The 17,500-nt window shown below is 44.4% G+C and overlaps 4 protein-coding genes across 4 annotated transcripts; all 4 read left to right on the forward strand.

The window, feature by feature from the left end:
• The first annotated feature begins 10,656 nt into the window (after nt 1-10,656).
• rps10 (ribosomal protein S10) lies at nt 10,657-11,838 on the forward strand. The gene is given in 2 exon segments: nt 10,657-10,906; nt 11,756-11,838. Coding segments are annotated over 2 exon segments (333 nt in total).
• A 186-nt stretch (nt 11,839-12,024) lies between these two features.
• cox1 (cytochrome c oxidase subunit 1) lies at nt 12,025-13,617 on the forward strand. Its single transcript has one exon. The coding sequence runs from the start codon at nt 12,025-12,027 to the stop codon at nt 13,615-13,617; it is 1,593 nt and encodes a 530-aa protein (YP_009153951.1).
• A 1,417-nt stretch (nt 13,618-15,034) lies between these two features.
• cox3 (cytochrome c oxidase subunit 3) lies at nt 15,035-15,832 on the forward strand. The gene has a single exon. The coding sequence runs from the start codon at nt 15,035-15,037 to the stop codon at nt 15,830-15,832; it is 798 nt and encodes a 265-aa protein (YP_009153952.1).
• sdh4 (succinate dehydrogenase subunit 4) lies at nt 15,760-16,158 on the forward strand. The gene has a single exon. It carries the CDS (start codon nt 15,760-15,762, stop codon nt 16,156-16,158), a length of 399 nt encoding a protein of 132 aa, YP_009153953.1.
• Nucleotides 16,159-17,500: the final 1,342 nt, after the last annotated feature.

Below are 17,500 nucleotides of genomic sequence, written 5' to 3' on the forward strand. Positions count from 1 at the left end.
CTGTTACACCCAGCTCTAGTCCTAATGCTCTAACTTGAAGTTGAAAGTAGCCTTTTTGCCTATTACCAAAGCCTCTTTTTAAGTGGAATAAAGGAACTCGTTCACTATCTATCCCACCACCACCGGCATTAGTGCTGTCTAGTTGTGTTCAATGTTTGAGCCTCGTAGCTCGGTGCCTTATTAAGGATGTGGAAAAGAGTTGGAAATAAAGAGACTAATAAAATAGAGAATAGGGGTTCTTGCAGGTATCCATCAATCCCGAAACGACAGCCCCTGCAAGAGAAGAGAATAAGCAGCTATTTCATCTTCTTTTTGTGTGATTTGATTCTCCTGATCCCGGTAGAATCGGATTAGGAGTCGCCCTACTGAGATTTTCAATCTGATTCCAATACACTTTCCAATCGCAAAAGATGTGGAGATTTATCCTCTCCACACCCCGAAGGACGTAAGGAGAAAGTCTAGCTTAGAAAGCGTTCTGCCCCTTTCAATATCTTACTTATCTGTAAACTTTAATGAAAGAAAAATAGTCTATTTAATAGATTGAACACTTGGTTGACTTTCCTCTCTCTTTGCCGAGTCGGTCTCACAGTCAGGTTTTTTCTAGGTAAACTCTTGTACGAAAGCTGGTCATCCTAACCCATACATTTCAACGGATTGAAAGTGAAGGCTTATTTGAATTCAGTCTATCCTTTTGACGGCCCTTTTCAAGAGGTACCCACTCGAGAGTACTGCTTCCTTTCAAGCAAGTAACGAACTTCCCTTCCTCAGGGGTATGAGGCACGAAGGGTGCATCTCAGTCCCTTTTCGAAAGAGAAAAGGTCTCTGTCTCTTTCTGCTGGTGATGATAAGCTCTTGCTTTTTTTTTTACCCATTCAAAATGGATATAGAAAGTGAAAGTGAAATGCAATCTTTATCTTAAAATGAAGGAAGCCAATTTCTTCTTCCTTAGCGGGCCGTTAAAGCAGCTCTTCTTCTATCTCGTTCCCGTGGCCTAAGATAAATTTCTTCCCTCTTTGATTGAAAATCATCCACATATCGACTTTCTTCAGGGCTGGATACATAGAAATGGCCAAAACTGGACTGGCAGTCATATCCCTACGTGCCTAATGTCACTCCAAAGCAGCCATACAGATTAAGAATAAGAAGCGGAAGCAGAAGGAGGCCGCTAAGGAAGAGGCTTTCATCTACGGCTCTCTCCCATTAGTCTACTATTAACAAGCGGAAGGTGGGCTTGGAAGCAACCATATCTTCCAAAAAGAAAAAGGGAATCTAACATTCAAGAACCTTTCCAAAGCAAAGACAGGGGTAGAACCGAGTTGCAGAGCAATCTGACCATCCCACACAAAAGCAATCCCAGGAACTACGTCCTACCCTCTCTTCCTCTCTCTCTCCTTACTCGCTACAAGTCTTCCGCTCTGTCGTCTCGGTCTACTTGCCTCTTGGCGTGCTCCTACCTTTCCTTTCCCTATCTAGGAGTGGCTAGCTTAGTTCTGTTCTAATCCCTTCGATTCCCATACACAACTTCAAATAGAGGTATTCCCTTTCATAAGATGGATAGTCCTTTTGAAAGGAAAGCAGTAAAATACTAGGCAAGTGGTAAAGAAATCTATCTATTTCCGCCGACAGATCAAAAGAATGCAAAACGTTCCATTTTGACAAGCAGCGAGAAGGCCTTTTATCCTTCCCCTTTCTTAACATTCCCAGGGAAAGAAACTGCATCCACGGAAACTTCGAAAGAAGAAGACCTAGAAAGAAAATTGGATGGGATGGCAAGAAACTAGCTTCCCTAAGGGAAGGGACAGCTTTCAAACTTCCTTGCCCGAGCGCTTTACTCTACTGCAAAGGTTTTCTAGTCAGATAGGGAAGAGGTAGACTAGACTTACCAGGAAGATAAGGGCGAATGAAAGCACCTGAAACGAGCTGGCTTAGAGAGAATCAGTTCAGAAGTGAAGAAGAAAGAATCTCTCGTGGAAAACAGTTTATCATTAGGAGCAGGGACAGTTTAAAGAAAGATACTTCTTTCAAACAAATTGGACAGGGACTCTATAAGAAACTACTGGGGCACTGGAGTAGGCTCCCAGGGAGAAAAGAAGGGAACTCGATCGAGTAAGATTCTTGGTACAGTTTTCCTGCTTGCTAATCAGTACAGTTTTTTCTTGCTCATACTGTACTGAGCAGACCTAAGCAAGGAAGAAGAGACTGCGATCTTCTCATCTTATCCAAGGTAAGGAATAAGATAAGTAATAAGGTAAAGAAGGTCAGAACTGCCGGGATAGGAGCTCTTGGTGGTTTTGTTTTAGCAAGGGCTGTAGGAAAGGGCGTAACCCCACTCTAAAAGTAGTTCGGTTCCCCTCGGGGAGGTTGAAAAAGCTCTTCACAATAGGAGCAAAAAGAAGAAGAATGAATAACTGTTACCGAGGCCCAAGGAGATGCAGCCTAGCCCTTACTTCACCAGATTCAATAGCAGCTCCTATTGCGATGTGGTAAGGCTATGGCATCGGTTTACACATTATTGACTTGAAAAGAGTTAGAAGGATTATCGCCATATAGGAAGATAGGATTCCCGGTCTGAGAACAAGAGTCATTCGTGGTCACATGAAAGCGGTAATAGAGAATCCTCCTACTGCTAGGCTAAGGGCAAAGATCACAGCAGTACTTGCTAAAGTCCCCTATCCTGAACGTGTGCTATGTAGAAAGTAGTTAGCTGCTCCTCCTCGCCTAGGAGGGCCGATTGATTGACCGAGATGGGAATCAATGCCTAGTAAAAGTAAAGTAGAGTAGGACAAGACGATACGGAGATTCAGCGCAACGTCTGATCTTCTTTCATCTCGATTTTGTGTGAAGCATGAGTGAGAAAGCTACGGACTTGGTAAGATCATGCCTCACTGCTTAGTGAGATGTTCCCATCTTGATCTCTTTTTGACTTTCCAGCCGGGACCCTTCCTTCTTTTGCCGAGGACTGCTGAATGAGTAAGCACTCTTTGCCGTTTTCGAATTACAGCCACTCCTTTCTCTTTCTTCCCTCACTATCCGAATTAGCTCTTCCGGGAGCGGCAGTACCTTACGTGACATTTCGATCGGGCACTAGTAATTATTTCGTTTACTTGTTTTCGGTGAGAGAATCTTTCCTTTATCCGTCTCGGCCAGGTGCATGACTTTCCCCAAGGCGTATTAATGATTGCCCGCTGTAACCCTCTCGGCATAGGCCGGGCCGCTTGAGAGCTTCGATACATCTCTTTCGGGTCGGTGATTCCGTCATGTCCTTGTTTTTGGTCAATTTAATTTATTCTTTCTAGCCGTGCTGTTACATATAATTGTTATGGCGTTAGGGCATCTGGTCTTCAACAGACTTTTCACTTAGTTTGTCTACTCCTTTTGGCGACCCACTCCTGTTCTAGGCGAACCAGTCGTCCTTTTGTTCGTATCCGGGGTAAGCCCGCCAGCAGCTCTTTTAAGCTCTGTCCCTATGGTTTGCTCATCTCTCGGTACAGCGAGATAGTCTATGAAGGAGAAAAACTTTCTAGTAAAGAAGAAAATGAATTAAGGAATAAGATAAGAGATGAATGGATGAAAAGAGGAAGAGGAGCTGCTTTCTCTCTCTTTCTCCTAAGTCCCAGTACAGCAAAGCTTGCCCTCGTTCCTTTTCTCTGTACTTTACTTGTATGCAACCTTCGTTTGTGATGAAAACCAAGCCCGCCGATCTTAGTCAGCTTTGCTCTTTTGGGGGTTTCAGGCAGGAAGTAGGCACAGCTTTTCGTGCTCTTTTGGGTGGGCAGCGGTAATAGCTCTGCTTTCTAAAGGCCTCTTGTCTTAGCTCCACCAGCTGGAAAAACAATTCATGTACATCAACAAAGGTCTAAAAGTGTCGTTGTAGGCACATCAGGGCTTAGGGGATGCCCAAAGCTAGCCTCACTCTCCTATCTCTTTACCTTTCTACCACGGAATGGATCAAACCTTAGCGTACGATCTGGATATCCGACAGCAGCTCCCTCGGTGGGAGCCAGAGTCGAGTGCCGGCCGCAGAGAGGTCACACCATGGATAGTTTTCCTCTTCCGCGGGATTCTGCCTTTACTGCTCGTTCCGGAACCGTCGAGTAGATTCAATGCAGTCCGGTCAGAGGAAATGCTCGAACTGGCCAGTAAATACGAGTATCGGATTGGACGGTCGAACAATGAACAACCATTCTTGTCTTCCCCTTCTTCCTCAGGAAATTACTCATCTCGGGACTATGAATCTATCTTGATGTCCAAAGTCTTATGGCCGACGGATGTGGATTGATTATAAAAACCAACAGGAAAGTCTTATGACGATCCCTTGCTCTAGGTTGCCCTAGAAGCAAACCAAAGGAACTCCGTACCGGAGACCCCTCTAAGTAAAGTAAGAGGATGAGTTAACTTATTGTCCGCAAGGATAAAACCCATATAGGACGGACCTTTCTTTGCAACCTCATCGTAAAGACGCCAGAGCAATCCAAATCGGATTAACTCAGGGTCCTCACTCTTAACCTTCCAGTGTCGAGTGAAGACAGGTGCATCGAAGAAGTCCTTAAGGAGTACACTAGGCAGAAGTGCTTGAGTATAATACCATTTAACGTACTGGAGCCAATTGGCTGTCCATGAACGTAAAAGGGTGACCTCAGTGAGATACGCCATAGACTCAGACTTATACAAGTCTGGCGGGACCGCTAGGTCTTTGGGCTTATAGGCCTGTCTTAATAAGCTTACTTCAGATAAGGACTAAGAGGGTTACCCCTTCCTAGCCACAAATCAAACGGTAAGCAAGACTTAAACCAAACATTCCTCAAACGTTCATACCGTTTTGAGAGAGTGCTGGAGAGTCGCGAGATTACTCTAAATCCAGCACCATGAAGCCTACAGAAAGTGCTAAACCTCTTTATTTTATAACTATGTAAAAGCACCCTTTATCAATCACACGTGGATAGGACAAAAGCCTGGACTTGGATACATTCACTTTCTGCCCTGACAACGAGCAGAACCGTTCTAAAAATCATCAACTCATTTGACCTTAAGTCTGCTATCGATAGGGCTTGGCTTGGGTTACAGAGTGCGTTGATAGCGCAGCTCTTTGAGAATTCCCTGTCGGCGTTTGTATGTAGCGCTTTCAGGTCCTATCCATTCAGGGCTCCTTTCTTGAAGAAGATACCTCAGGTTAAGTCCTTAACTTTAAGAGTAGGGCAGCCTTTGTTTGGTTTGGGTTATTACTTTACTCCTCTTGGCCTATCTTCACTCTTACTCACCATTTATTGGTGATGTATTGTGCAGAGCGAGTGCACCCTGGACAGAAGTTTTATAAGTATGCGATCCTGGGGGATGATGTTGTTATATGCGGCATCGAGATCGCCAAGATTTATAAACAGACTCTAGCGGAGTTGGGAGTTGACATATCAATGTCAAAGTCTCTAATCTTACACTCGGGGTATGCTGAGTTTGCGAAGCGCTTTTGGTGTAAGGGTCTCACAGTGGATTTGTCCCCTGTGTCGATCCGAAACCTGCTCCCAATAGCAACTATGAAATCCACACTCTAAAAGGTTAGAGTAACGCTGTTCTCCTCGTTCAAACAAAGAACAAGGTTATTGCCCTCGGCTGGGAGGAAGGAAAGTAGCTAGGGCCGTAGGGCCGGCACACTAACTTCATCTTGCAATACTAACCGAATTTTGCGATTAGAAGCATAGACGCAACCAATCCGCAACGCGTATCCCCCGAGAATCGGGGAGTATGTCCTCTTTCCTTAGAGACCTGAAGGTCGCATGTGAGTCAGGCACTCGATGCCAGCTTCAAATAAAGTAATAAAGTCTGGAACAGACAACACCCTGCCATAATGAGTTTCCCCATTTTCATTTTAGCCCGCGGGGAACACAGGAAATCAATCCTTCCCTTTCTATTCTAATAAGAAAGAAAGTTTCCTAACGCAATGGCAAAGTCGGAGTGACAGCATAGCGTTTGAGTTCCTTTGCTAGAGTCACACTCGAGAGCCTCACATTCTTCTTTCTATACGTGACATCTCTTCCTTGTACTTATATACGTGACCACCCCGGAGCAAATAAACCTTATTTCGACGGTAACTTGCTTAAAGCAAAGCAAACTAATCTCGTTACTGAGTGAGGAAAAGAAGCTCTGGCAAGAGGTTCATCGCATGAGTTTCGGTCCTTCAAGGACCAATAATCGACAGGCGAATAAAAAGTCACAAAGGACTAACCTCGGGACCTTGGGACCAAGACCACTCGGGTCAATCTCTCTTCTCTGCCGAGCTAATCTAATCTTAAGCAAAGGATTCCCCATTCTTTCTATGATCTTTTGCGCAGCCACAAATAGAATGAGCGATGTCAGACACATCTTCGTGTTGTCCCCTACTGCTACCGAGGGAAGAATCTCTGGCAAGAGAATCAAATCTCGCATGCTACCTCCTCTGTCGTAACCTATTATAAATAGGATTCAAAATCCATCAGTGTCAGACATGTTTTCATGTCTTCTACATCTATAACTAACGAGGAATTAATTGCATTCTTGAATGCTATTCCATTTCCACTCTCTTTGAGAGAGGTTACAAGAAAACCATCATAAAAAATGCCACCCTACTGAACTTGAATTTCACCCGAGAATCGGGGGTACGCCCTTCCTGACAAAAGGTCACATGCGACGTTGCAGTCATTCCGTGCCAACTTTCTAGTAAAGTAAAGTATGAAACTAGGTATCAACAATTCGTACTGAGTGAAACAATTCCCATTTTCCCCTACTGTGAGCAATCTCGCTCAAAAACTCAATCCCTCCCTTTCTAATAAGAAAGAAAATTTCCTAGCGTAGTGAAAAAGTCGTGAAAACGGGGACGCGCCGAGTGACAACGTATCGTTTGAGTTCCTTGCCCGAGTCTCGCCGGGGAGACTCATCATCCTTTATTCCTTATATACGTGACCATCTCAAAGCAAATAAACCTTATTTCGACCGGTAACACCGGAAATAACCGATCTCGCTACCGGGTGAGGGAAGAAGAGCTCTACCAAGAGGTTCACTCTTTTCGCATGACTTTCTTTCCTCGACAATAACGAATAAAGTAGTCACAAAGGACTATAAGCCTTAGAACAAAGAGATCAATTCACGTCCTCCGCTAAGAATCTCTCAGATTCGGTTCTTGAATCTTCCCCGGCCGTAGCCTAGGATTAAGAGCGACATCCTCGATGTCAAACCCCTGCTGGCTGGGGTGGGAAATCTATACTCTCCAAGAGACGTTTCCTCACCTAGTCCCGGAGACCTAACCTAACGGCTGGGACAGAAGAAAGATCGGGGAACCTGCTAGCGCAGAGAATCAATGCGCCAAAGCTATCGGCGCTGACCGCGTCCATCTTATCTTCTACGGGGTAGGTAGATAGGAATGGTCCTCTTTTGCTACCATCGAGCCGATGGTCTTCGCCTTCGGTGACTTCTCCAGGAGGATGGGAAAGTCAAAGTAGCCGCTCAACACTCACGAGGGAGATAGCCTACGCTAATCACGCACCTCCATAAGGGCATCTTGGTATGGGGTTGGATCATCGGCCCTGGTGATGGCTCCCCAACCTAGTAAAGGGAACTGGAAGGGATGCTATTGGTGCTATCGGTACTGCTCTCGTTATCATCGGCAGATATGCCTCTTTTTCTATTAGCGGGGGGCTTTCTCTACTGCTGTTGGTATCGGCTTCTGGATATGCTTTTGCTTCTACTGGTGCTTATGGATCACTTGCTGGATCGAACCCCAAAACGAATAGGTTTGATCGGCCTGGCCTCGGGTGGTGGATCGAATGAATACTCAACTGCGTCATCACGGCAGCGATAGATGTCCAACCTTTCTTTCTCTTCTCTCTTTTTGCTCGAAATCGTACTCATTCGACATCTAATTCCATAGGCTGGGCATACCCATTCTTTAGCTCATTCTTCTCTTTCTTTGACTTTGAGAAGATCCCACGAATCGTCTTCTATCGACATCGTCTGCTTACTCTTCTCGTACGCTCTTCTTACCCAAAATCATTCCCAAATCGTCTGGTACTTTGTCCGCGCTCTCCCTTTCCTGGTGAAGGAGAGAAAGTTTTACAAGCTGATGCAGCTAAGAATCTCGTTGAAAGCAGGAACGAAGACTGTGACGACTATTTGAACTAGTTGAAAAGGCTTGATTGACCCTTGGGATTGAATTTGGCTAGGGCGCCCTCGTAAGGCGTAGGGTAGGGATTTGAAACCTGAGGCCTCTCCTCATCTAGTTCTTTCGTTACGCCGAGAAGAAAGAAGCTTGGAAGAAGAGATGGTCAATCTTCTCTTATGGACGAGACTGCTAAAAAAGAGGCTCTTTAAAGCCAGAACGAGTCCTCTCTTGCGGGAGGGATAGGCGGGAAAGGTGGACTAAGTCTTTCTGGGCGGCGATGACGCGATGTACAGGCACGCTGGAAGCATTTGTCGTAGGACCGTGCTCGTTCTATTGTCCGCTCTTGTAGTGCTCGGAGTATCCAGTGGCTCTAGGACTTCTCCTAACTTCCACCTTTCACCTTCTGTAGGGAGGAAGAAGAAAAAAACGCTTTTCTTTAGCAAGGAAGTCTAAGCCAACTATAGTACAAAGAGTATAACTTAAATCTCTAACTATAACTAAGTATTATAATGTTTTATCCGCTCGCTATTGGTCGTTTAGTAAAGGTATGGGCCTTAGATTAGGATTATGGGCTAGTCCTTTTTGTTGATTTAGCTGTTAACACGAATTTTTCAAGGTTGGAAGCAGGGATACGGGCGGCTAGAAGGGACCTCCCACACAAGGAATAGAGAATAGAGAGGAGGACCTTTCCTTTATTAGAGTAGAGCCGGGAACGGCAAAAACAGAGAAATTCCTAGATTCTTTACTAGAGTCCGACTCGCTTGTGTTAAGCATATAGCTAAGGTTCACCCTTGTCAATATTCTTTAGCTAATGAAAAAGAAATATTTCAAAAGTTTTCATTTTTTCTCTATTTCCAACGAAATAAATTGCTTATTATAGTATAGTGAGACTTCCTTTCTTTTCAAATCTTCCAGTAGTTAGCTTGGATCGAGAAAGCTCCGCCCAATAGTGCTTAGCCGTGTGTGGACCGAAAGGGTCTCGTGAAGCCGGTAACCGTTAGCCTAAGATCAAGTCTAAACTACGATAAGGGATGAGAAGTTTTGTGAAGTTATAACTCTTTCAAAAAAAAAGTGACTTCTTGTTTGTGTTCAGTGTTCTTTCTTTATTAAATGAAGAGAAAGAAAGAGAATAGTAATAGTAGGAATTCTCTTATCCCATTCGGAAGGATCTCATTCAATAGATCCAACCCATTTCTAGGGTAGGGTAGATAGAGGAGTTCGTCCCCCGCTTCTCCGCTTCATTCTTTTCATCTTCCCTTTTCTTATAATACACTAGATAGCGCCTTTGTTCGATAGTTCGATAGTCGTAACTATTGGCCTCTGAGTCCATCTTAGGTTAGGTCTAACTCAATAAATTGTGTAAGTGAAGGCGGATCGAGCTTATCATTTTTATTATCTTGTCTCCACTCCTTTTGGCCGGCAGGAGAGAATGTCATCAATAAGCCAGCAGATATCTGAGATCCTGTCCTCAACTCATGAATGGACTCTTTCTGTCCGACCTTATGTTAGCTTAGCTGCCCCCTCCGCTTTGAAGTGTGCTCTCGGCGAATATGGTATCTCAGGCTGAAGCCGATCAGACGATTTTGCCTTATCGTCTTGGACCTTCGAGAATTTTATATTGTCAAAGATGGAACTCGCTTTTTTACACCAATATAGACTCTTCTTTCCGGGGCTCCCTCTGGGTCCGGGCTTGCCTCGCCTCTTTGAAAAATGGGGCCTTTCAGACAACGACTTTAGAAAAGGGTGAACGGGTCATTCGTCGCGGGCCTTTCCTGTTCCTGTTGACAGTTGGCAGTCGGATGAGTTGATTGGCAAGCCAGCTAACGGGGCCACGAAGGGCCCAACGGATTGAGGGCTCGAAATTTTATGCTTAACACACGCGAGTCGATCAGTTCGCCCTTAAGAAGGAGGCTTAAGTTATCGGTTCGAATCCGAATAAGGGCTTTTTTTCCGGTATGCCGCTTCAAAGCAAGAAGCGAATGAATGTTAAGTTAAAAAAAAAATCATGCATGATAAGATAAGGCCCCAAAACCAACTCATAGTTGTAAACGCCCTTACCTCATTATGTAATGAAATTTCAAACCAGCATAATAAAATGGGGAACCTCCCGCGGGGCCAAACGATATCCTTTATACCACAGCGGTTAATATAACAAGGGGAGCCATAACCGATACGGTGGAGCACCTTTTCCAACGTCATAATATCCCCCTGCCGCCTAATTGGACCTACGGGCAACTGGTCACTGACATCCTTGGGAATGATCTAACTCTGCAAAATGTTTCTTCTGTTTTGCAGAACATCACTCAGCTTGGTCTTGCTAGTGATGAATTCCACCAACTACTTCATTTTTTAAATTAGGCGGCAGGAGGCGGTTTTGGTTAGCGCCGTTGCGTTGGTTAACAACCAAGTTCCCCAACAGCAGCTTAGCTTAGTAGCTTAACTCTTTCTACTGGCGTGGCGCTGCTGGATGCTTTTTTTTGATCAATAGAACAGGAAGAGGAGTCAGCCAAAAAGAAAGACCACCAAAAGTAACGACCACCAAGATACGCATAGTGATTCGATCTTTTGATCACCCATTTATGGAAAACCTTTTTTGGGGGCTTCCGCCTTACACACGGAAGATTGGATTGCCTGAATCACGAGTCTTATATACTGTGTTACGATCACCTCATATTGATAAAAAGTCCAGAGAACAATTTGAAATGGAAATCAAGAAACAATTTCTGGTCATAAAAACAGAAAGGCATGAATTGCGCAAGAAGTTCTTTCGGTTAAAACGCCGTGCGACTTGGGGGACATAAGACTTCTTGGTCAAGCCAAAAATCTTTCCGACAGGGTGCTCCTACCCCACCATGCCCGGCCCTTTACCTTACCTTAAGAAGAAAGAGGGGGTATGAAGCGTGGGAAACAATGCAAGAAGTGTTTGATACAGCAGGTAACCTTAAGGAGTGGCGGCAAAGCTCTTGATTGATCAACGCGAGTGAACTGTGCTTAGACGCTTCGTAAAACCGCACCGGTCTACGAGAGGAGCTGATGGATGAGTAGGCTTCCCCTTTCGATTCACGGAATGTGATCTGGGACACGATGGGAGTTTGCGTGCCTCGGTAGGAAAGAGATCGCCGGAGTATAGCACAAGATCACCTTTTCTTGCTGCCATGGGGTCGACCTGTAAACAAGGTAAACCCAATGGGAACCAAAAAACGGGAGGGTACCGCATTGGGCAGAAGACGATCCAAAAAGCGAAGGCTCACCCAGCTGAAGGAAGGAGCTTTGGAAGCTCACCTTATTATTAGAGAAAGAGGAAAGGGGCAACCTATCTTACTAATAATAAGAAAGGGGGTGAGATAGGCGACAGGTAGCTTGCTTCCAAGCCGGCCCGGCCGCGAGGAATCAAGAGATCTTTGCCGGTGCTGACTTGGATCTCGGGTGACGGAATAAGGCGGCCAGAAGCGACGAGCAGTCGCGGTCGAAGCTTGGCTCTAGCCGATAGGCTAGCAGTAAGCTTGACTACAGCGAAGCGCTTACCAAGCGCGAAGGAAAGGGCCTTCGCCACTTGAGCCGCATGCGGGGGAACTCGCACGTGCGGTTCTTAGGGGGGGCTAGTAGGAGCCATCCTATCCCAATCCCAATAGCGTATATTTGGAGCTCAATATGAAATCCTATTTTCTTGCAAGACCCGTTCGGATAAGGAAAAACTCCAGAGATTGCTTCGAAGTAAGATCCTTGCGTTGACCTTTTCCTGAACCAGAACGGGGGGTTAGAGGAAAAGGGGATCAAGATGTCCCATCAATAAAGTGAGGGCTTTCCGGACCTTCCCCCCTCACTCCCCCTTTTTCAATAAAGAAGCCCCGCTCGGGGCCCCTCTCTGATAAGGAAGGAAAGGAAAGAATCTCAATTTTATGACAAATCCGGTCCGATGGCTGTTCTCCACTAACCACAAGGATATAGGGACTCTATATTTCATCTTCGGTGCCATTGCTGGAGTGATGGGCACATGCTTCTCAGTACTGATTCGTATGGAATTAGCACGACCCGGCGATCAAATTCTTGGTGGAAATCATCAACTTTATAATGTTTTAATAACGGCTCACGCTTTTTTAATGATCTTTTTTATGGTTATGCCGGCGATGATAGGTGGATCTGGTAATTGGTTTGTTCCGATTCTGATAGGTGCACCTGACATGGCATTTCCGCGATTAAATAATATTTCATTCTGGTTGTTGCCACCAAGTCTCTTGCTCCTATTAAGCTCAGCCTTAGTAGAAGTGGGTAGCGGCACTGGGTGGACGGTCTATCCGCCCTTAAGCGGTATTACCAGCCATTCTGGAGGAGCAGTTGATTCAGCAATTTCTAGTCTTCATCTATCTGGTGTTTCGTCCATTTTAGGTTCTATCAATTTTATAACAACTATCTCCAACATGCGTGGACCTGGAATGACTATGCATAGATCACCCCTTTTTGTGTGGTCCGTTCTAGTGACAGCATTCCCACTTTTATTATCACTTCCGGTACTGGCAGGGGCAATTACCATGTTATTAACCGATCGAAACTTTAATACAACCTTTTCTGATCCCGCTGGAGGGGGAGACCCCATATTATACCAGCATCTCTTTCGGTTCTTCGGTCATCCAGAGGTGTATATTCCCATTTTGCCTGGATCCGGTATCATAAGTCATATCGTTTCGACTTTTTCGGGAAAACCGGTCTTCGGGTATCTAGGCATGGTTTATGCCATGATCAGTATAGGTGTTCTTGGATTTCTTGTTTGGGCTCATCATATGTTTACTGTGGGCTTAGACGTTGATACCCGTGCCTACTTCACCGCAGCTACCATGATCATAGCTGTCCCCACTGGAATAAAAATCTTTAGTTGGATCGCTACCATGTGGGGAGGTTCGATACAATACAAAACACCCATGTTATTTGCTGTAGGGTTCATCTTTTTGTTCACCATAGGGGGACTCACTGGAATAGTCCCGGCAAATTCTGGGCTAGACATTGCTCTACATGATACTTATTATGTGGTTGCACATTTCCATTATGTACTTTCTATGGGAGCCGTTTTTGCTTTATTTGCAGGATTTCACTATTGGGTGGGTAAAATCTTTGGTCGGACATACCCTGAAACTTTAGGTCAAATCCATTTTTGGATCACTTTTTTCGGGGTTAATCTGACCTTCTTTCCCATGCATTTCTTAGGGCTTTCGGGTATGCCACGTCGCATTCCCGATTATCCAGATGCTTACGCTGGATGGAATGCCCTTAGCAGTTTTGGCTCTTATATATCCGTAGTTGGGATTTGTCGTTTCTTCGTGGTCGTAACAATAACTTCAAGCAGTGGAAATAACAAAAGATGTGCTCCAAGTCCTTGGGCTGTTGAACAGAATTCAACCACACCGGAATGGATGGTACAAAGTCCTCCTGCTTTTCATACTTTTGGAGAACTTCCAGCTATCAAGGAGACGAAGACTTTCGAGAACAAACAAAACTAAAAAAAAAAAAAAATTAGGAATACCAATCGCCTACTAAAAAAAGTTTTCAAGCTGTTCAAAAGAATGCATTTGTTCCCACATTTTTCCTTGGTTTGGTCAACAACCAAAAAAAGTTTTCAAGCTGTTCAAAAGAATGAATTAAGAGAAGAAAGCCACTTTTACGCCCAAAACTCCCATGTCTTCCGTTGGTCAACAACCAATAAAAGTAAACTATAGTTTTTCACTACTCGTACAGTGAAAATGAAGTCTCTCCTTTTTTTTGGGGGAGCGGAGAATGAAAAGAATGAAAGAAAAATGAAATTGTTTTCCACGGCTAGAAATAGAAAGATATTATTTGCTGCTTTTTTCAGTAAGATCTTTATCAATCTAAGTTTGTGGATGGTTAAGCCTTTAGTCCGATTTGTCAGTTCGATTTCACTTTTTGTCCTAATGGCGCTCTGCCTTTCTATCACTAATCCCAATAACGTTGTGTTTGCGGCGGATCATTCTGGCGATGCTTCTTCAAGCTGGACTGGCGCTCTGGAATCCCTTTCAAGATCCAGCTCAAGCTGGACTGCTGTTTTACAGGAGGGGGAAGTACCCGCGGCACAAGTCTTGGACAACTTTCGCGCGCAAAACGAGCACGTGGAAGCAGAGCTGTTCTCGCGGATACGAAACCTCGAAAACCGATTAATCGATCGGTTGCCTCCTCAACTTAACCACGGTGAATACGCAACGTTAGTGAGAGACAATCTGAATCTGAACGAAGCCATCAACATTCGGAACTATCACAGTGCTCTATCCAATGAAATCTTCGACATTACAGTCCTCGAATTGAAAGCTAATTTACAGGACCAGCTTTTTAATCTCCTTCTCAGCGAACCAGATGATCGCTTAATCCAAATTTTGGGGGAATCTCCTTTTCCCGAAAGGGCCATAAGAAGGGAGGCATTGGAATATATTGAACTCAAAATGGGGGCTGTAAATTTGAATTTAGAAAATGCACGCTCTCGTTTTGACAAAGTTTTAGTAGAGCAGGTTCTTAGGTACTGGCTCAATCTATTACAAGAGCACAGGCATCGCTGCCATATATATACAGAATTCCTATCGCAATTTTCGTGGCGAAAGTGAAGTGTGAAATACTATTTGTCTAGGCTTGGCTTAAACTTTATGTCGATCCCTGCTTTGGTCTCTGGTTTGATGGTTGCACGTGTGGTCCATTTTCCCACGTAGTTCGTCGGTAAAACCAACGATTCTCTTCTCAAAGTAATAGAGAGATCCTTTTCTAGTTAGACTTCTATCAATACAATGAAAGAACCATCCCTTCCCTATTTCTTTGTCCTGTCAGATAGAAAGAAAATTAGACCCCAGCCCTTCTTTACCACTAGAGGGGATGGGGGTGAAGGGGGGTTTACATACAACCGAGGCAAAGTGGTTTATGATTGAATCTCAGAGGCATTCTTATCATTTGGTAGATCCAAGTCCATGGCCTATTTCGGGTTCACTCGGAGCTTTGGCAACCACCGTAGGAGGTGTGATGTACATGCACTCATTTCAAGGGGGTGCAAGACTTCTCAGTTTGGGCCTCATATTTATCCTATATACCATGTTCGTATGGTGGCGCGATGTTCTACGTGAATCCACGTTGGAAGGACATCATACCAAAGTCGTACAATTAGGACTTCGATATGGTTTTATTCTGTTTATCGTATCGGAGGTTATGTTCTTTTTTGCTTTTTTTTGGGCTTCTTCTCATTCTTCTTTGGCACCTACGGTAGAGATTGGAGGTATTTGGCCCCCAAAAGGGATTGGGGTTTTAGATCCTTGGGAAATCCCTTTTCTTAATACCCCTATTCTCCTTTCATCCGGAGCTGCCGTAACTTGGGCTCATCATGCTATACTCGCGGGGAAGGAAAAACGAGCAGTTTATGCTTTAGTAGCTACCGTTTTTCTGGCTCTAGTATTCACTGGATTTCAAGGAATGGAATATTATCAAGCACCTTTCACTATTTCGGATAGTATTTATGGTTCTACCTTTTTCTTAGCAACTGGCTTTCATGGTTTTCATGTGATTATAGGTACTCTTTTCTTGATCATATGTGGTATTCGCCAATATCTTGGTCATCTGACTAAAGAGCATCACGTTGGCTTTGAAGCAGCTGCATGGTACTGGCATTTTGTAGACGTGGTTCGGTTATTCCCATTTGTCTCTATCTATTGGTGGGGAGGTATATGAAGGAACGAAACGGTGGATTAAAAAATGAAAGCTCGAAGACAAAGAGAATCGGGCTTTTCCAAAGAATTACTGCTGCTTTCCCACTCCCTTTGATTATCATATACAAAAAAGTATCTTCCACTTTCCTACCAAATCTCTTTTTATTCTGGCACATAAATGAAGGGATCGAAGAGATTATGGCAGATCATGTTCACCAAGAAATGACCCGAAATTTGATCTTGGTCTATTTGAGATTGTTCTTTTTAATCGTAATCAAAGATGTTTTCTTGTCTCTCGTTTCTTTTATGAATAAATTGAAGAACCTAATGGATTTAAACTCCGGGTGACTGCCCCGGCGGGGTTTCTCTGACGCAGAGGGCCCTGAGAAGCGCAGCACTCCAGTAACGGATCCTTTAGTAGGTGAAGGGGCATAGCGGACCCGGTCTCCCTTGGAAATAGTTTAGCTTCTTATGTCTGCCTTGATGAGTGGGAGAGGTAGCCGAATTCGGTTATTCTCATTCCTTCCCCTCCATCGCATCCTCCAGTAACTCCGCCCCTCTTTCCATCCATTAAAGAAAAGCGGATATGCGACATGAAAGATATTATTCTATCTATCTAGACAACAGCTGATATGCGATTTCTCAACCTTCCCTTCCTAACAGCTGATCTGCGACCTTCAATTAATATCTGGTTTGACTTCTTACTCGTTAGTTAGGAGGGAAAGCAGCCTCGCTCAGCGCGAAATAGCTTATATATAGAATATAAGTTCCACCTCTTTTTGACTCCTAGACAAGAGTTCTCTTAGAATCCCCTTACAGAGTGGATGTATTTTGGGTGAGGCATGAAAGGAGTAGGTCCACGGTCCTGGTTGAATGAGACTGGGACGGACATCGATCTTCGCTTCTACAAGGCCTGGTCAACTCTTTTTGAGAATCCCTTTTCTCAAGGGGCGAAATCCAAGATAGATGAGATAAGAATGGAAATCAAGCAAAGAAAGGCTAAGAGCGCCCTAACTCACTACCTGACTGACTCTAATCGGACTACTTGCTGGGAGATCAAATTATAGTCAAGCTTTAGCTTACCTGCTGGACTGTCTATCCGGATTAGATCATCCAAGAGCTTAAACTAAGAGGCCAAGGAACGAACTTGCTGGCCTTACCTCAACTAAAAAAGCTAACGAGAATGCCGATTCCATACCTTAAGGCTGACTGACGCTTTCCTCTTTCCCCTCCCGAAAATGCTTTTTTCATCGCTCTGAGCTCGAATAGTTAATTACGTTTAACAAAATCTTCAGCTGGGTAGATGCCATTCAGGCTCATAAGAAGCTGTTGTCGGCAACTACATCGGCAAATGCAAGACACTTTGAATTGGACGTGGATACGGCATCTTTTGTGATTTCGATAGGCATCGCACCAGGATCAGAGGACTTCTTTGAGCGCTAAGCTTCGCAAGTGACGGTTCGCTTGTGCTCCGCTCCTTGGTATAGCCCTAGCTTCAGAGATTGTTTGATTAGCAAATTTGTAAACCATCTCTGCTTTTACCATTCCTTGTTGGCATATATCCTTCCCCGGCTTCTTGGAGGAGATGGAAAGTACCTAGGCCTGCCAGAAACAATTGGTAGAAAAAAGAGGGCACTGTTAAAGCATATACGAGATAGGATTTTTGGAAGGGGTGGCAAGAACAATTGCT

Source organism: Gossypium hirsutum, mitochondrion, assembly GCF_007990345.1.
Source record: "Gossypium hirsutum mitochondrion, complete genome".
Classification (NCBI taxonomy): domain Eukaryota; kingdom Viridiplantae; phylum Streptophyta; class Magnoliopsida; order Malvales; family Malvaceae; genus Gossypium; species Gossypium hirsutum.